Raw genomic sequence first — 20,716 nt, 5'->3', positions numbered from 1 at the left:
TGTGTGTTTTCGTGGAAAGAGAAAATTTGTGCATGCACGCAAACTGGCACAAATATGTTGTAAATGACTCCCATCACGACACGGAAACACCCTGATATGGCGTCCTATTTTTTATAAGCCAAGATGAAATGCATTGCTTGCCTCGGTTAATATGCAGTTAAATATCATTGTATAAATAACAAAGAACAGAACTGTCAGCTGTTGTAAACAGAGTTTGACAACCGCTAGTAAAGCATCGTAAAGGTCAGAGACGTGATGTGAAAAAGCTGCGTTAAAGGCTAAATGTAAATGCTGAAAACTATCCATAGACTGAAGGATTCCTAAAATGTCTCACGTTTCTGATGGTTTACCAGAAACCACAACAACCCACCCATGGACAAATCAACATGGGTATCAATTAAGCTCCTTTATTTGCAAAGGGTGTTGGCTTGTGTTACCTGGCCCAAGTTCACAAATGTGGCTTAAACTGATTTTTGGACTGGGTGGATTCAGGTCAGAACTGATAAACAAACATCAGCAGACATAATGCTGAGCGAAGGTAACACCCAACTGTTTGTAATTGTATCCTAATTGAAGTAAATGCATTATTAACTAGGCTGACTTCATCCAAATGAAGTCTCTATACTGTAACTTTCTTCTCTCTAGGACTAATGGACCTTTAATTTAATTTAATTTAATTTAATTTAATTTAATTTAATTTAATTTAATTTAATTTAATTTAATTTAATTTAATTTAATTTAATTTAATTTAATTTATAAAAAGTCATTAAGTCACAGTGGCGTAGTGGGTAGCACGATCGCCTTACAGCAAGAAGTTTGTGTGAATGGGAGTGTATACTGTAAGTGTTTCCCAGTGTTGGGTTGTGGCTGGAAGGGCATCTGCTACATAAAACATATGCTGGATAAGTTGCCGATTCATTCAGCTATTGCGAGCCCAGATTAATAAAGGGACTAAGCTGAAAAAAATAAATTAATGAATAAATTAAATTAAATTAAATTTGGAAATAATACAATAATACTTATACAAAAAATAAATAAATTCTAAATTACTGTAATAAAATATTTATTCCTTGCATTTCAGTTTTAGTTTCAGTATTAAATTCATTAAGTTTGTGATAATTCACATAATACTCAGTGTAAAGTATTTTAAAGATTTGATAACATTTTTATATTTTTAAAATATGTTTTTATTAATTACTTTTTTAAATAGTCTGTGACTTAAATAGTCAGTCATTTGACTGAGGCAGAAGAAGTATGCTTGTAGGCTTTGTGAGCTGTTTTTAAGTGCACTTCACTCCATTCGCTTTCATTCGATTCTCTTGTTTATTGAACAGTTACATAAACATAAAAATGCATCAAAATTAAGATATAAGGTTATATAAAACTAAATTCATTATAAAACAATAATCTATCACCAAACAATACATGAAGTGATCAAAAAAAATGTGTCCGATCAATTTCTGATCTTCCGGCTAATTGCTGTTCCATTTTCCACGCCTTTATGATGTTTACATTCAAATTGAAGCTCAAAACTAAAATAAAACACCAAAAATTTATGTTTAAAATTAATAAAATGCACTTGTGGCGAGGCAGTGGCGCAGTAGGTAGTGCTGTCGCCTCACAGCAAGAAGGTCGCTGGGTTGCTGGTTTGAACCTCGGCTCAGTTGGCGTTTCTGTGTGGAGTTTGCATGTTCTCCCTGCCTTCGCGTGGGTTTCCTCCGGGTGCTCCTGTTTCCCCCATAGTCCAAAGACATGCGGTATAGGTTAATTGGGTAGGCTAAATTGTCCGTAGTGTATGAGTGTGTGTGTGAATGTGTGGGTGGATGTTTCCCAGAGATGGGTTGCGGCTGGAAGGGCATCCGCTGCGTAAAAACTTGCTGGATAAGTTGGCGGTTCATTCCGCTGTGGCGACCCTGGATTAATAAAGGGACTAAGCTAATGAATGAAAATGCACTTGTATAAAAAATGGCTACAGTATAGCTTTTTTTTTTTTTGGACATGACCTGTGTAAAGTAAATATTTTTTTTCTCAGACCACTCAAAGGACATTAATTAGTCGTAGTCATATAGCTTACTTATTGTTACGCATTACCGATGTCTATTATTTCTCCGGGCTACATAATTCATCTTTATCAAAGTTTATTATTGAGCGTCACTCACCAAGCCATTGCATTTAGATGAATGCATTATCAGGCAGAGGAATTTCACAGAAAAGTCTTGTCCTGTGACCAAAGTTCACTTTATAGTGTAAGTCGAGTTTCAGAAAAGCTCTCAAACTCACCACCAAACACCAAAACTGACCTTTGTTTCACCAAACTGATTTAATTTGTCAGAAGGTTTTAGTTTAGTTAGAATATCATTAAATAGACTGAACCATGTCTCTCTTCTGCCGCTTTTAGTTACTGTTTTTGGCATAGACAAGGTTTAAAAAAGTTCCTTATGAATGAACTTCAGAATTTGAACGTTTGATCATGAATTAAACCATTAAAAACATTTTTTATTTTTATCTTTTCCCCCAGATCCAATAACAAGCAAATAAAAAATATGTTGTTGAAACATTTAAATTGAATTCACCTACATTGAGGGGTTGAAGTTTTATTAAATGTAACTTTTCCTTTTCCAAAAATATTTAATTTACGCAAAATTAAAGTGTTGATTAAAGAAGAATGCATGAAGCTCAAATAAATGTGTTGGCAGGGAAATATTTAGTTTCTCAGTTTGCCATTTATTATACCATTATTAATTACCAAATTGCAATTTCAAATGAACTGTTCCAGAGTTTTTCATTTCTCCTATTCTTTTTTTCTACGAGACACCTAAAACTCCCTTCTCCTCTATAAAGTGCCTTTACTGGAGCTCCTCAGACACCCCAGAACATCTGCTATCCCAGTCCAATCCAGCCGAGTTATTCAGACCAGGTTTGCTATAATGCTCCAATGCTTTAACCTACACATCTGTCTTCTTCCACAACTCTAAGAGAGATGAAAATGATCCAGAGGTCTAAGGGACTAAAGGGATGTCTAAATCACACAGAAGACAAACCAGGACCTCATAAATTGTGTGTGTTGATGGATTCCCAAGCTATACATTACATCGTTCGATTACCATGAAACATTCAACAAAATACAAAACACATCTGATTTTTCAATGATCAAGATGTCTTCTGTATTTACACTATAGCACCTTGAGTAACCATTTCTCAAACTCTAATTATTTGCAGAGATCTCTGGACTGAATGTCTTCTCCAGAGATGTTACTCAAATCCACACCTGCGCTAGGAAAAAAGCAAACTAGCTTGATTTGCACAACAGAAAAGAACAATCTGGCAGACAGATTATTTTCAGCATAGTGATGTTCAACAGTTTAGGATGTCTTTATTAGTAACAAATGCAGAGTTTTCCTGTATATCTTCTTGCACTTCAAAAGATAGTCTAAATATTTCAAATGTACAGTCAGTTATGTCTGAAGTGAAAATAAAAGTTTGTGGAAAACCTTTATTAAAATGAAAGTACGTCATTACAAACAGCAAACTCATTTTTGACCAACCTGAAGAATATTACGTGCCATTTTTCAACTGTATGCTTGCTCTTTTATGTTTGTTTTATTGGGTATATTTGTTCATAGCTGAATGATCATGTGCCTTCAGTAATGCTTTTACTTCATGTGCTTCAGTAGTTGTGTCTTTAATATTAAAATTGGAAAATAAAGATCATGCATTTGTTATAATGGTACATGATAGGCTATTTTGCTTCTTTTTTTATTTTATTTTATTTTATTTTATTTTATTTTATTTTATTTTATTTTATTTTATGAAACTTTTGACACAGCAAGTGAAAAGCTGAACAACTAATAGTAAAAAAACTATGCAATTTTTGAATTTGAGTTAAAAGAAGATTTAATGCAGTTAACAGTGTTGGCAGTTTGGCCGGTTTTGAATATGATTTTGTGGGTCAAAAATGGCATTTAGGTTGGTTACCAAAATTTGGGCGGTTTTGAAACGTAAATTTTATATGCAATTTAACAAAACATAACTATGTGCTCCTACTCCATTCAATAGTGACCAGTGCATAGCACAAATCACGTGGGCTCACCCTCAAGAGGAGGTGAAGGAAAGTTGTGTCAAAATCTGACTCCCTGGACAAAGCCGACTCCCTTTCGCGTGTACACTCATCACGCGTTGCCTGTAGTTATGCTCACGGAGGTTTATCAAAAAAGTTTTCGATAATTTTTTCTGCAATTGACCAAGAACAAACATAGAAGCAGCAATCAACTACGTTCAGTTTAAAACGCCAAATAGGATGAATTTACACCCTATTTTGAAAGTAAAACATACTCTAATATAATGTAATCTACACAATATTAAGTGCAGTGAGTGGGTGAGAGGGGCAGTGTTTCGATGTGATCCGTTTATGTTGTGGTTTTGTGATTGCTGGTGTTCCTCTATGGTTAAAATTAGGACAGTTAAAGTATCTAGGTTAATTTAAATATATTAAAGTTAAATAAAATATTGATCTTATATTTTGGGAGGTTTTTTGTGTGTTTGAGGTTTTGGGCTGGAAAAAGTCCGCTATACCTGGCAACACTGGCAGGCAAAAATATTTTTGGGGGACAACTAAATTGTTTTATGTTCAGCCCAGTTAAATTTGGAACAACGATTAACTTTATCAGTTTGTGTTGAAACAACATAAAGTAATTGTGTGGAACCCTGCATATTTACAGTGTGAAGAATGTTGATAAATTTTTACCACTGGCATCCATAGTAGGAAAAACAAATACTATGAAAGTCCATGGTTAAGTTTTATTTTTTATTCATGGTTAGAATTTTCCAGCATTCTTCAAACCATCTTCTTTTGTATTCACTAGAACAAAAAACCATAAACAAAACAGTAAATTATGACAGAATTTTTGAATGAGTTATCCCTTTTAGACGTGCATAAATTTTGTCATTTGAATTTATGCTGTGGAATCAAAAATGGTATTATCAATATTTTTTATGGTATTTTGAAGTTAGAAATTAGTAGCATATAGAGTGTCGTTATGTGGCCTTATTCAGACAGGAGGAGAACAATTGCTGAATGTTTTCAGTCTGAGCTGACTTTTTCCATGGCACAGTCCTCTGACACTACTTATGTCGCCATTAGGAAGCTTCCCACTGCTTCTTTTCAGCACATAAGACATAGACGGATGACTGAACTAGGGAATGTGCTGGAAAGCTAAGGAGAAGGAACAGAATGATAAATTAGGCCAAAAACCGGATTGAAAGGAATAGGAGAGCTGGAAAGCATATAGACGAGTTTGACAAGTAGCAAATGTCCACCACATATAGCTTAACCAGACATGTTAGTGTAACTTCCTAGATATTTAAAAACTGAAAATTAAATGGTAACACTTTTTTTAATGGTCCATTTAAGTATTAGTAGACTATCTGCTTAATATCTGTTGCTACTGCTGCTAAACAGACATTTAACTGACCATAAGAAAATTTGGAAGTACATGTCAACTTACACTTACCCTAACCCCAACATAACAGTCTACTTATAATCTAATGAGAATTAGTTGACAAGAAAATACAATTTACCTTAAATTAAACAAACGGACCGTCAAAATAAAGTATGACTCGAATTAAAGTTTAAAATAGAGTACCACAAGGCTCAGTACTCGGATCATTGCTTTTTATGTTATACATGCCCCAACCCTAACACTGATTTAATTTTCTAATCTCTTTTCAACTAGACTCAATGAAACATTAAATAACGAAACTCCCCAAGTGCAGAGTTGATACTTTATGTTGTGTTTTCATATCTTATTTATATTTCATATCTCAATAAATACAACAATAAATTCAAGTGTAATTCACCTCAAGGCTACATTAGTTTATTGTGTTAATTGTTCAGGCCTAATAAACCAATGCTGTACTGTCAAGCACCATGTTTTTTGGTTGCACATCCACTTTTAAGGAATCTTTTTAAGAAGATTTTCCCTTTAGTATTTCAAATGCTAAAATTTATTAGTCTTGACATTGCTCTGTATTCCTGAATCCATTGGGATACCTGTCAAGGTTGCACAAAGATCCATTCAGATGAGAAAATCCCCTTAAAGTGTTCGAATTTTCCCAGCAAGCCAAGCAACTGGTATTCTTATGCCCTGACACAGCACTCATCTCCTTACTCGACTATATTAAATGTTTGCTACAGCAGATCAGAGGATAGATCACTCTCGACATCTGATACCAGACCAGCACAGCCATTTCCATTAGACTGATCAAAGTCATGGGAACATTATTCTTGAGTTAGCACCTACAGATAATATTTCAAACACACACATATACTTTTTATGTAATACTGTGGATATATTATTAACAACCAAAATCATGCATTATATGTCAAGACTATAACTGAATTCCATTAAATCATCTGCATTTTGTGAAAAAAAAAATATAATCATTTAAAAACCTGAGCTTTAATCTGAATGATAGGAGTCTACTGTGATTCAGAAACAAATTAATCAAAACATTACTTAGTTCAACAGTTTGTCTATTATTTCTAATTCATTGATCTTATGTTGTATTTTAATAACACTGTGAAGCCAAAAAGTATTTACTGCCCACACATTAGTTTAATCGGATTAAAAGCACTGACTCTGTCCCAAATTATATGCAACTTTCCCACATTTGAACCAATCACAAATCACAAGCCTCGCAGAAAAATATTCAGCAAGGTTCAAAAGTGGCACAAATTAAGCTTTTCAACAATCACTCAACCAACCAACCAACCAAAAAAATCAATCCCTTAATCCATCATTCAACCAACCAACCAATCAATCCATCAATCAACCAACCAATCAATCAATCAATGTATCAATCCATCAATCAACCAACCAACCAATCAACCAATCAATCAACCAAATCAATCAATCGGATATACCATTTTAAAATTTTATTTCAGACAATCTTAGCAATGTTGAACATATATTATTGTCAAAGCAGCACATTTAAAACAGTGACTCAAAGTAACGAGGACAAATAGAGGCCTTGGTCTGCTTTATAACACTCTTAATGAAAAGTTTTTCAAGGGAAGTGACCTCACTAAAAAGGGAATGATGTTGTCACATAAGCATGCTATATGTCACCCAGCTTTGCCACCTTCAAAACATCAGGAAGTGTTCTTGTGATTAAAGTAACCCCCATATGAAAGGAAATGATTTGATTAGAGCATGACATTAACCATTCTTACCTTGAAATGGCAGGAAGACTCGCGGCTGTGGAGAAGAAAGAGCATGAATGCTGGAGACGCTGAGGCCGAGGAGAAGGAACAGCTGAACACTCGTCCCCAGTGGATAAACCCAGAGTGCTCCTGACCTCCCCATGACTGCTGAGGAGACTCCCAGACCAGCCCACCTGCGGAGACGAGGTAAAGGAAATGTGAAGGTCGAAACAGGCCTGCTGAGGAGTAAGGAGACTTATAAAGTAAACTGAGAGATGATGATAAATGCAGTTTGAGGGTAGAGGTGGATTACTCCTTAGCTTATATTATTAATTGTTTATGCCCTATATTCCAGTTAAAATAATAAAATCAAAAGCAATCTTGAATCAAGATTTTTTTGAGGTGCAACATTAAAAAAGATGTCTAGATTTTGGTTTTGAACTAGATAAGATGGCATGTTTTTACCATTAACTGTTGCTAGCAAGAATAAGCTACTTAGTAAGTTTTTGGCCTGAATAGCATGTTGCTAGCATGAATTGGCATGACAATAGCATACTTCTAACATGAATTCAAAAAAAAGCTTATCAGATTTTTTTTTAACATGATGTTGCATGTTAGTAAACAAATTAGCCGGTTAAACAAAATAGCAAGTTGCTAGCATGAATTAACATGTTTTGCAGGAATACAATGTTGTTACCATGAATTTGCTAGTCACTGATATGTTTCAAACACGGATTAGCCTGTTTATAGCATGACCAGCTAACATGCTTCTAACAAATCAGCATGGAAATAGCATGTTTCTGCAATTGCATTGTTACAATATTTGAATATAATATACGAACACTACCATATGGGGTCTTATGCAATAACATGCATGTAACTTGTTCTGTGGATTATTGCATACTACCACTACACTTGGTTTAAAAAAATAATTAAATATAATTCAGTAATTTACATTTAAATTATATCATGAAGTGTTCAAATCAGGGGCGTTGCTAGGGTCGAAAGGGAAAAGGGGCTTAGCCCCCGCTTCCAGTTTTTAGATATACTAATTTATCTTTTAGTGAGGACAACTGAGGAATTGAGTTTGAGAACATTGTTTTAATGCCTTTAAAGTGAAATAACTAAACAAAAACATCAGAGGCTGAGAAAAATGCTCGTGTAGAAGAAACATGTATAAACAATAATATTACAATGGATGTTCATTTATTCATTTTCTTTTTGGCTTAGTCCCTTTATTAATCTGGGATTGCCACAGCGGAATGAACCACCAACTTATATCCAGCATATTTTTTTGCAGCGGATTCCCTTCCAGCTGCAACCCATCTCTGGGAAACATCCACAGACACTCATTCACACCATACACTACAGACAATTTAGCCCACCCAATTCACCAGTAACGCATACCTTTGGACTGTGGGGGAAACCAGTGCACACGGAGGAAACCCACGCGAATGAAGGGAGAACATGCAAACTCCACACAAAAACGCCAACAGACCCAGTCAAGGCTCTAACCAGCGACCTTCTTGCTGTGAGGCGACAGCATTACCTACTGTGCCACTGCGTCGCCACAATGGATGCTATTATTATAATTATTTCTTACAAACTACAATCTACTGACCAGATAATACCAAATAAATGCCCAAAAAATGTATATTGACACAAATGTGTAATCAAGAGAACATAACAAATTATTGTTTAACTTCAGAAACTTGTAAAGCATTGTGCTGTAACTGTCTAATCACAAGCAGATTTGAAACGATACTACAGTACAGTACATCACACCGCTCAACCAACTCAACTTGTATTGAACCCTCAACATTCCTTTAAAAATTCAACATGTTTTGCGTTTGAGACATTAGCCACTTTCTGGGTAAAAATGTCTTATGATATAGTGCTAAATCAACAGTGCTTCAAAAGCCGCCAGTTAAAACACACATTTTACCAGTTATATCATAAGTTATGCTTGAAAGCATTTTCCCTAAAGGCCTCCTGTTAACCTTTTAGTTAATTAGTGCTGAGAAAGTGCCATGACATTGATCCACTCAGTCATGATATCAACCAGTATCTTATAAACAATGGCTCCTGTCCAGCTTCCTGTCCAGAGTCATTACCTTTGGGCAAGTGCATTGTGAGGACTATCAGGGTAGGGTTAGTGCAAAAAAAATTACAAACAAATAAAAAATTGCTTTTACTTCTTACAAAAAATGCATGGACATTCCCTTGTGTTTCTCTTCTCTATAATGGGACAACAGTAGTTCAATAATACATGAGGAGAAGTTTGATTTCCACTTCAAAAAAAAAAAAAAACTCTTGTTTCATGCTCCAGGGAGAACAGACAGCTTGTTCTGACCAGGACACTCTTGGAAAAAAAGAATGTGTGTGGTTCATAATTATATATTAATAATATGTTTGTTTTGTAGCCGAGAGTGCAGAAGGACAAAGAGAAAAGTAAGAATAGAGCAGTCTCTGGGCTCATGTCTTATACATGAATGATGTGAAAGATTGATAGGAACTTTGTACAAGGCATCTGCAGTGCATGTCTGACTCGGTGAGGTTTGAGCTCCCTGCGCAGGGTGTGTTCATAGTCAGCACAATTGCATGCTTGTCAAAGAAGACACCAGGTAGAGTGCACAGCTTGAATTTGCTGTATAGAGGAGATTGATGTGGCTTGTTTACATTTTTTGGCATCTCGCACCATGAGCACCGCATTTTTTTGGAAGTTCAAGGTGCTAAGGTGGTTTTTTATTTGTTTGGCTATTTTTGTGGCAAAACCAGTTACTTAACTAGAAATGTACTAGCTTTGAAAGTGACTTCGGCTAATCTTTATGCATCTATTCTGTTCTGTTTAACATTTTACCTAAAATAATGCATATTTTTGTCCACTTGATCAGAAGTATGCCCAATGTTCCATTATAGATGCATGCTTTATTTCAGCCACAAACACCACACTGGATATATATGGATATACAGTATATATATCTAATATACACTCACCGGCCACTTTATTAGGTACACCTTACTATAGTACCGAGTTGGATCCCATTTTGCCGTCAGAGCTGCCCAAATCCTTTGTGGCATAAATTCAACAAGGTACTGGAAATATTCCTCAGAGATTTTAGTCCAAATTGACATGATAGTTGCTGCAGATTTGTAGACTGCACATTCATGATGCCAAAGGTGCTCTATTGAATTGACCTCTGGTGACTGTGGAGGCCATTTGAGTACAGTGAACTCATTGTCATGTTCAAAAAAAACAATCTGAGATGTTTCGTGCTTCATGACATGGCGCTTTATCCTGCTGGAAGTAGCCATCAGTAGATGTGTACACTTTGGTCATAAAGGGATGGACATGGTCAGCAACAATTCTCAGGTAGGCTATACCAATCACGCAATGCTTAGTTGGTACTAATGGGCCCAAAGTGTGCCAAGAAAATATCGCCAAGACCATTACATCAAAAATACCAGCAGCCTGGACCGTTGATACAAGGCAGGATGGATCCATGCTTTCATGTTTTTCTAATCTTCCATGTCCAATTATTGTGGGTCTGTGTGAATTGTAGCCTCAGTTTCCTGTTTTTAGCTGACAGGAGTGGCACTCTGTGTGGTCTTCTGCTGCTGTAGGCCATCCACCTGAAGGTTTGACGTGTTGTGCGTTCAGAGATGCTCTTCTGCATACCTCGGTTGCAATGAGTTGTTATTTGAGTAACTGTTGCCTTTCTATCAGCTCGAACCAATCTGGCCCTCTGGCCTCTGGCATCAACAAGGCATTTGCACCCACAGAACTGCAGCTCACTGGAAATTTCCTCTTTTTCTGACCATTCTCTGTAAACCCCAGCGGCAGTTGTGTTTGAAAATCCCAGTAGATGGGACACCAACAACCATGAACTGCAGTAGATCGTCTCGACCATGTCTGTGTGCCTAAGTGCTTTGAGTTGCTGCCATTTGAATGGCTGATAAGAAGTTTGTGTTAATGAGCAGTTGTACCTAATGAAGTAACCGGTGGCAATATTTTCATTGCAGTGAATGAAAATATTGAAATGTCATTTTTTTTCCAATATCGTGCAGCCCTGGTACATCCAGGACATATATTTTTACTTATTTAAAATCCAGACATACATTTTTATGTCATATATGTGATTTGCATATATTGTCATACATCAGATATTTGACACAGATTTTTCACACTGTCCACTAGAAATTTACACTATTTGTAAATGCTGTCAAAGTTTTCTTCATTTCTCAAATTATGCATATTTTAGTGCAAAACAATAAACAAAACTTCACCAAAAATACAGGTTTGGCATTTTAGGACCAGGACACACCTAGCTGACGCCAAACAACTACTTAGAACCAATAAACTAGCACCTCACATTAGGTTGTATTCGAACCTAAAAAGCTGCGTGTGAACACAATCAACGAACAAAATATGACTGTGTCTTTATGTGCTTTGTGATCTTTCTTGGCTTGAATTGTTTACTTGCTAGATTACTTCACCACACCACACTCGCACTCTGATTTCAGAACACTCTCTTCCTCCAATGGTCTGATGACAATTCAACGATTGAATTGAGCCAGCAAGCTCCAACATGATCCCAAAAAGAGGCGACATATGGAACACATCAAACCAACTAGTCAGACCAGCAAAGCCCAAAGTTGGACTTTTGGCTTGGTGTGTCCAGGCCTTTAGTCTAAGTCTAACAACCAATGTCTTGCCTACAAGTGTACTACAGCTCAAGGATATTGTTGTTGTTTTTGTTGTTGTTGTTGTTGTTGTTGTTGTTGTTGTTGTTGTTGTTGTTGTTGTTGTTTGTCATCTCACAGCTTGAGAGGACGCCAGAGATAGAGAACATTGGCTTAAGCTGTTGGTTAGTTTACACCACCTGTTTTGTTACATTAAACCTGTGTGCCTTCAGTTATTTAATGTTAACACTTGCACCCTTTAGTACTTATAAATGTTACCACCAACTTAATGCAGGTTCAACAAGACTTTATAAGTTTGTATGTTTGTATAGAGCGTGTTTATAAGTGAGAGTTGTGTGTTGTGAGAGTGTTTTGATGGGGTCAAAGAAAAAAAGTTGATTTGCATGAGTTAATGCATATTTACAAGTGTGCGTATGTGTATACATGTGCATGTGTTTGTTTGAGCATAAGATAAACTGCAGTGGGCTGAAATGTCTTTGGCAGTATGTATTGGAGAGAAGCTCTTAAGCTGGGTGGAGGCTACTTCTCTTTGGATAGTAATGGCTTTCTACTCCTGGTCAGAGTCTGCCAGAGGTATACAAGCATACAGCTGCTAAAGTCATCATTGGGCCATCATAGATCCATCACTGATCTGAGATCACAACACCTAAATGATATATAATCCCTCATTGTTTGTGTGTGTAATAAACAGACCCTTACTTAAAGCCCACAGAGCATTGAAGCAACTCTCTAAAATGCTTCTGTCAATTGCAACACTGAACAATGAGATATTTTTATATATCTTAATTTTCCTTTTTATATACACGATTATGCCATTGAACTGTTGTTTAAATGCAATATCACACTCATAGCAGTGCGATGTGGCTGTATATCGTCACTGAGTGGGACAGTGCTGATATACAGCCATATCGCACTATATATATTGTCAGTTTACAAAAGGAAAAAAAAAACATCACCTGAGTATCACAAAAAAACTATTCAGTAAGACATTGTATACATGTTAATGTTTTGTTTTCCATTTAAATTTGTTAATTTAATTAACATTTGTCATTTGTCAATAAAACACCATTTTTTTCTAGATAGTTAAAATAAATGAATTCTGAAATTCTGATATATCTGGGCCAAATATCATCTTTTGTATATAAAAAGCTTTGTGTTCCTTAATACATGTCATAGGTGCTGATATTTAACTTATATTTTGATATTTCTGATGTTGATTTTCTAATTATAATTTTCCAGATCTTTTAGTTCACTGCCTTTTTAGAAAGATTGACTAGAGCTGCATAATTGTATACGATTGTTGTGTGCTTTGTCAGTTAAGCCGTTCTGTAATCGGTAGTAAATCTCCATGAGATCTCCACAAGATGTGCATGACAGTCATAGCTTTTGCTAAATGATACATGTGATTTTATGTTAATTTATTGTGTGACCCTAATTGAAACAACATTTGAGATGTTTTTACTGTATAAGATTGATCAGTTCAGTTCAGCATAGTGGCATTTCTTTCATCGTTGTTGTTGTTGTTGTTGAATGTTTATTACTTTACTCAATAATGTTTCCAACATGCTTTACACCCATATTTCTATTGATAAAAAAATTTTGCTTATTTGATGCACATTTTTAAAATTTCTTTCTAACCAAATTAAGCGATTGACAAAATACTGCTTGTGAAGCATCTGGTTAGAAGAGAAAAACAAATCTGATTTTAAAAATCTTTGCTTTTTTATCTAGCTTGATTAGGGCACGCTGTGAGAATTGAACTTAACTTAGCACCCCTCACATTTCTGTGACATCTGGAAGTCTTTTGCTCAGTTGTTTAAAACTTTTCACTGACACTTCCAGATTCCTAATTAATTTTGTCACGAGGTGATTTCTGCCTTGCTTTCATAGCCTCAACAATAAAGCTTGATCACAGAGTCATCTCAGAAACTCGAACGTCTGTCAAAGCTGTCATAATGCGCATTCATACACACCGATTTAGCCCAGAGCACAGCAGCCTGGAAACTTATTATGAGCGCTTTATCTTCAAGCTTATCGTCTTGTATTTGTCATGGCTATCTGCTTAATGAGTTTTCCATCTTATGAAAGTGTCAGTCAAAGGCAATTATTGCTCACCAGAAATATAGCGGCCAACTTCAGCTTTAAACTGGCTCATTTTGAATAGGTTAAGCAGATGGATGGAAAATTAAGTGTCTTTTGTGATGTTTAAAACAATTATTTGGAAACTGCAGTAGATATGATATGAAAGTTACTGGATGTTATATAGTTTTTGACTATGCAGAATTTCAATGCTCTGTGATATTCAGAATTATACATTTGGCCTTTAAGTGAATTCAGGCATTTTGTCTGTCATAAGTTGGTATTTGTCCACCAGCTTGAGGTTCTGTCAAGTTGTTTGAATTGTTAAGTGAATTTTAGTGAGTGAAATCCAGTCATTTAATTTGCAATCTATGCAGTCTGGAAATACATGTGATGGCGAAAACTGCTGGGTTAAAAATTGCCTTCTTTTTGAGCTGTTTTTTTTTTTTTTTTTTTTTGATGATTTCACATTTCAAAAATGTAAAATAATAATACGTAAAATGCAATAAATTACTTTACTTTAAAAATGAGTAAATCCTATACCTTAAAAGCTTCAAGTTGAGCAAAAAAGCAAGTAAATCTTGTTTAACTATTTAGTTGACAAATTGATTTTTTATAATTATCCAATTTAAAATTGTATAATTTATTTATTTTTAAGGCAAAGTGGCTACTGTCATTTTAAGTGAATTTTTTAAGTCAACTAATCACTATAAAATAATTGAATTTACTCACTTTTTTAAGTACAATTAGCTAATCACTTTAAAAGAAATAGATTTGCTAAAATCTCTTTAAGCTAAATAGATTTACTCACCTTTTTAGGTGCAATCAACTAATCACTCTAAAAGCAGTGGGTTTGCTCACTTTTTAAAGTAGTTAGCTAATCAATTTTATAGAGACTTCTCACCCGATTACATGAAGAAAAAAAATAATGTAAAGTAATGTATTAAAGTTAAAAGCCCCAATGTACTTAAAATTGACAGTGTTATGCTTATTTTGGTGAATAATTGTAATCTTTTAAGTGAACAATTAATCTGATAATTCAGATATTTGTAATCTTCAATAAAAGTCTTTAAGACTTTAAAGTGAAATTTAAAAAACAAATTGATGTAACATAATTTTAAACAGAACAAAGTTTGTTTGTTACAGGAATTTGAAACAGCTTAACAAAGTGACTTTTCCCAAAAAGTTAAAGTTGGCTTCAGCCAGTAAACACCTTTGAACTAACTCAAACACTGAAGAGCTGATTTATATTAGAAGCTGAACTGTAATTCTAATTGAAAGCAACTCAAAGCTGTGTTGTCCTGTTTAAAGCTATAAAACTGCTCATACATTTAACAGTAAAACAGTTGAAAAGCTTGTTTAAACACCATAATTACGATTAAAAGATGCTTTCTTAACTGCTCTTTTTTACTGTAATGTTCATTTGCTTATTTTTTTTAATATTTCAATTTTATTGAAATATATTTGCTTTCAGCAAAGAATGAAAACAGAACTTTGCGTCAGTATTTATTATTACTTTAAATATGGACTTTTGGACTTAATAGAGAAGCTTAGAATTTTAAATCTTTAATAAAATCAAAAACAACTCTCAAAAATATAATATTTTACAGTTATATGCAACAAAAACGCATGAATTTCTGCTTTTTTTGAGATGCTAGTCACCACACCACACCCTGTCATTCACCAGCTCACACACAATGCCAGGCACGCACTCTACCACAGAGCAACAACAATAAAAATCCCCATTCAATATTGCTTTTTACATAGGACCAAATCCCAGATACAATCTTATGGGCACACTTATAAAATAATAACATCTTAGTCTCAAACTCCCTAGACTCATTCACACTCACTGCTGTCCAGTCCGTGAGGCTCTCAGAACACATTCCCCAGTGTCTATGCCAATAAAAAATGCTCAGGATGCACAAAAAAATACTCAGTTGAGAGATGGAAGAGCGTTGTTCACAATGCCTCATAAACATGAAAATGGCTATTATATTTAACATGTAGAATGTTAGATATTAGAATTTCTTGAAATTAAATATGGGTTATTGCACCTTTGGAAACTTATAGTATACATTTCTGCTATAAAAGACATAAAAATGTGCTTTTTACAATATTTAATATTCAAGAAACATAAGAAGATATTAATATATAGAAGATTAAATGAGGAATTAATTTTTTTGTAAAAGCAGCACACTAAAATGTACCAATTTCAAGTTAACTACGTTAATTAAAAATGCCAGTCATGTAAGAAATGGAATGAGAGCTAAGAAAAGATCAGTAAACATAATTTAAATAGTGGTAAATATTCAAATAAGTTTGACATTAAGCTGTTTAAACTTCTGAGGAGCATGTTTGGCACATTGTCAGGTTATAAAATAAATGCTCAGTGTGTTTTAGAATAAAAAATAGCAATATTTTGAATAAATTACAAACTTAAAAGTGTCTCTAACTAAAATCAACATCTTTATTTTAATATAGCCTCTTGTCTCAGTGGCTGAAGCATGTAATAGGTCTTGATTTCCTGTCTCTGGTGGGCGTCTGCACCTGTTAGCCTGAGCCTGAAGTCCCCCATTCCCTCTAAATTCTGCCCTGTTTGGTCCACAGAGGAGCCCATCAGCCCTGAGCGAGACTCACCTAATGAGGCTTCCCAGCCGGACGGTCCTGTCACTGGGTGAGAGACGAGCTGAAAAAGACAGCGGAGCGTGGAGTTGAAGAGAGGTGTAATTCCAGCCGGCAGACTGCGGGACGGGGAACACAGAAGATTGAGAGAGGTAAGAGAGAGGGAGAGAGAGAGAGAAGGGTGGACTGGTTTCCTATTACACTCCTCTCCTCTTGAGCCCCCCTCCTCTTTTCTCTCTTCCCTCCTCTCTCTCTCTCTCTCTCTCTCTCTCTCTTTCCCTTTCTCTTTGAGTAAATGAACAGATATTCCAGACCTCTGAGTCTCACTTTGCCTGTATAGTGAACAGCAGTTTAGGAGAAAGTGCCACAGCTCTTTGGATTTATCACTGGATTATTAAGTACACAAAATGATAACCAAACAGCGGGGGAAATTGCCTTTTTTATATACGTTTTACATATGTTAAAGATTTTTCCAAATATAGCTGATGTTATTTAGATTTACACTGTAAAAAATAAAAATATGGGGGGAAAAAATCAATGTAAAACTTTCAGTGTAAGTAAAATATCAATAAATAATACTGGTAGAAGTATTATATACATATTTATTTAATAAAATAAGCATATGCGTTTGATGTTAATATTTAATATGTATTTGCTTAATATTTGTTAAAGGAAATTTGATGGCTGGAAGGTATTAAAAAAAGTATTTTCCAATTCAGAAAGCCTTGTTCTTAGCGGTGGCAGTTAAGTGAATTGCAATTGGTAAATTTTGGTTTGTTGCATGTATGCACATGTAACAGACAGAATATAATTCAATGACTCACAGCAAAATCCTTTTCTATTCTTTCTTAGAAAAACACAGAAAAATGAAACATTTTGTTCGTTTACTAGAGCTATTGCAAAAAACGTTTGACAAATCAAAGTCTGCATAATTTTATTTTTTTTTTAAAGCAGATGACGCTCTAGGTTAGTTTTGAACAGCAGATGGTGCTCTAGTTTTATTTTTTGTTTTTTGTTTGTTTGCAATTTAAGCTAGTTTTTAAGTTGACATTTATGTCACATGATTAATGTAAACACAGCTTACTGTGAATACTCTTGAAGTTTGCTTAAACCTTTCATAACTTCATTAATTATTATTTTAGGTTCAAGTGGTTTTTGTATGGAATTGGAGGCAAGCAGGAGCTGTTTGTAAAGAATACATCTCCATCTGCTATTTAAAACTAAGCTGAGAATTCATTCTACATAAGATACTGATGTACTTCTGATGAAAATCTCAGAATCAATGCAGAATACATTTTTATGAGCAGTTCTTTACCGCAGCTCTATAATTCAGCTCATTCAGTATGTAGTAGTATTTTTTCTTAAAAGTAGAACTTTTTAGAAATATTTGACAAGAAACCATGAAAAAATATACAGGCATGACTAAATTAATATCTGTGATACTTAAAGATACTTTTTACAACAGTTCTTTCTGGTTCTCAAATCTGATTAGCTGATAGCCGTGCGATATTCTGTAATGTCAGCACTCTTACAGCCTCTTCACCCTTTGTATTATTCCACCCACATGGGTGTCAAGCAAATGACTAAACACACCACTCACCACAATTTGCCAAATATTGCAGCTGTTGTACAACATAATGTACATTTTGTACTTTTTTGGAGAGAATGTAGTTGTTTAGATTGCAACTATGCCGTTTATTTATAAAGATAATGATTTCGGTAATGATTATAAAGATGCATAATTTTGGGCAAAGCAAAGATATTTATGGTTGATGCTCTACCAAAAGATAGTGATAGAGAGCGCTTAAAACGTCCTTTGGGAGGAAACTGTGAATGACGGAGGAAGTGTTTTTTTTTGTACAAAAGGGTTTTCGAGACATTCCATGTTTGATTCAGTGCCCTGTGGCCTAAAGCCAACACACACCTGCCAGCAGTGCCAATATACATCCACTTTAATGTTTGATGTAATCAAAGATATCACAAGTAAACACATTATGCAGTTTTGAAATTAAGGTTTTTATTATTAAGGGAAAGCAAAATACAGAACCACATAGTCCTGGATGAAAACATGTCAGGCATGTATATGTCAATGTATAAGGTGTTTACTTGTGTTATCATTGACTAATATTTAAATTAGTTTGATGATCTAAAACTTTAAAGTATGGAAAACTTGAAAAGTAAAAGGAAATCAGTAGGGGTGCAAACTTTTTTATTCAATTATTTACAGCAGTAATACATTTTAATCCACAGCCTTGCAAACAGTCATGAGCCTATTCACAACGTTCTTCAGTTATTCATGTTAAATGTTAACTCTTCAGTTTCCTGAATGCTTCCTTGTGTGGAAGTTGATCATTACAAAGTAATTGTGCCATAATCATAATTGCACCCTAACACTGTGATCAGAATCAGAAAGCCTGTTATTTTACTTTCCCAACCAAATACAAAAATACTCAATGGAATTTGTTATTTGGAGTTACATTATAGAATCCCCATTGTCCATGTGGATAACAAAACTCTAGTTCATTGTGCTTTTGTGGTTATTGACTCACTACTGCAGTTCCGAACCACCGGATTAAACTATCATCCTGCCATTAATAAAAAGCCCCATAAATTGACGGTGAAATCTCTCCATACACACATCCACAGCCTAGATTGAGCTTTTTTCTGTCCAAGATTCCAGTTGCAAGGGAAGTGCAGGGAGCTGGACGTTCTGGAGCCAATTTCCAGACCACATTGTGCAGACTTCAGCAAGGAAAGACAGAATTGCCCTCACTACCACAATTCCACCGCCAACTTATTAATTACAGATGGTGAAAGCTGGATGCGTGTCATGTGAATGATAGCCAAATGTTCAATAAAATTGCAAAGAGCCCATATGTAGTGCTCTTTATGACAGCTGCAGTGGCTCCAAGAGGTATTTGGACATGTGAGTTATTTAAAAATGCAGGCTATTGTTTTTTCCTGCTTGCTTGACTTCTTATTTAAATGCATTGACATTCATTTGACCTAATTGTCAGACACTTTTATTAAATGAAAATTCATTTTATGTTGAAATCATAGGGTACAAGTGTTTGACATCTTGATGTTGACGTGGCATGACCTAAAATTGTCTTCCAGAAAGGTGCTGTAAAGAATCTTATAATTATTTAAACATCCAAGTCTTAAATAGTCCTTTTGGTACCCATTTTTAATATCTGCAATTCAATTTATGTGATTTAATTCAAAGGTATAATAATAAATAATAAATTAAAAGTAATTAAACCAATTAGGATTTATAATATTTCCCCTATGTTATTAGCATTTTTAAGAAATATAATGTGCAAAGGATGATAAATGGAAAATATAGATATTTGTAAGATAAGAAAAAGTACTAATAAAAATGTAATAAAATGTTTAATTTGTACATTTTATTATCTAAAAAATATATATATATTGAGGATTTTTAAATAACAATGTAGTTGTTTAGATTGCTACTGTGCATAAGGATAGTGCTTATAAAGACGGTTGATGTTTTGCCAAAAGATGGCAACAGAGACCACATAATAATTGCTTAGAGGAGAATAACTCAGCGTAATTTCAAATGAAAGCTTATCAAATCTATATAAAACAGGTAAGAGACATTCTAAGTTGATCTCTCTCTTTTGTATGTTGTAGTGCTGTAATTATACTATGTTAATCTAGTAGTGTTTGCTTTGCTTTGGCTTTTTCGGGGTTCATTATTGTGAAATCCCAATTGCAACAGAGAAGTACTGGGAAATTTCTGTAGACTGATGGCATTTCATGCTGTTCAGCCTTAAAATCTTTAAATGTGAGCAAAATCACCTGTTTTGTCATTACTTTAGATATTATGCTAGAGAATGAATCAAATACTAGCTTTCGCTCAGCATAATGGAGATTTCTTCAGTTATATTATTTTAATCATTTGGGATGCAGTGACACTCAGTCAACTATTTCGCCAATCAGATCATTAACTTTTGACGCTCATAAACAACTATAAAGTCCTTGTGCTGCAAAAAATTTTAAGGTTTGTTAAAGGTGCAGCTGTCGTGCAGTGAGGGGTTTACATCTTCAATAATCCATGACAGCTTGCGTTTATTGAACAGTAAG

The 20,716-nt window shown here is 34.7% G+C and overlaps 2 protein-coding genes across 2 annotated transcripts in view; one reads left to right on the top strand and one right to left on the bottom strand.

The window, feature by feature from the left end:
* sema3c (sema domain, immunoglobulin domain (Ig), short basic domain, secreted, (semaphorin) 3C) overlaps positions 1-16,730 on the bottom strand; it is an 84,508-nt gene extending 67,778 nt beyond the window's left edge. The window contains exons 1-2 of the mRNA XM_087248266.1: positions 16,625-16,730; positions 7,232-7,395 (exon numbers count right to left, since the gene is read on the bottom strand). Of these exons, the coding sequence (XP_087104392.1) occupies positions 7,232-7,364 (133 nt within the window). The 5' untranslated portion in view covers positions 7,365-7,395; positions 16,625-16,730. The remainder of the gene's footprint in view (positions 1-7,231; positions 7,396-16,624) is intronic.
* The window catches only part of kdm7aa (lysine (K)-specific demethylase 7Aa), a 248,442-nt gene that overhangs the window by 142,069 nt on the left and 85,657 nt on the right, over positions 1-20,716 (top strand). The window contains exons 6-7 of the mRNA XM_087246068.1: positions 7,245-7,408; positions 16,595-16,761. The gene's annotated coding sequence lies outside the window, so the exon portion shown is untranslated. The remainder of the gene's footprint in view (positions 1-7,244; positions 7,409-16,594; positions 16,762-20,716) is intronic.

This window comes from Danio rerio, chromosome 4, assembly GCF_052040795.2.
Source record: "Danio rerio strain M-AB ecotype USA chromosome 4, GRCz13ab, whole genome shotgun sequence".
NCBI classification, from domain to species: Eukaryota; Metazoa; Chordata; class Actinopteri; order Cypriniformes; family Danionidae; genus Danio; species Danio rerio.
The sequence above is the reverse complement of the archived record's forward strand: the minus strand, read 5'-3'. Positions and strand labels throughout refer to the sequence as shown.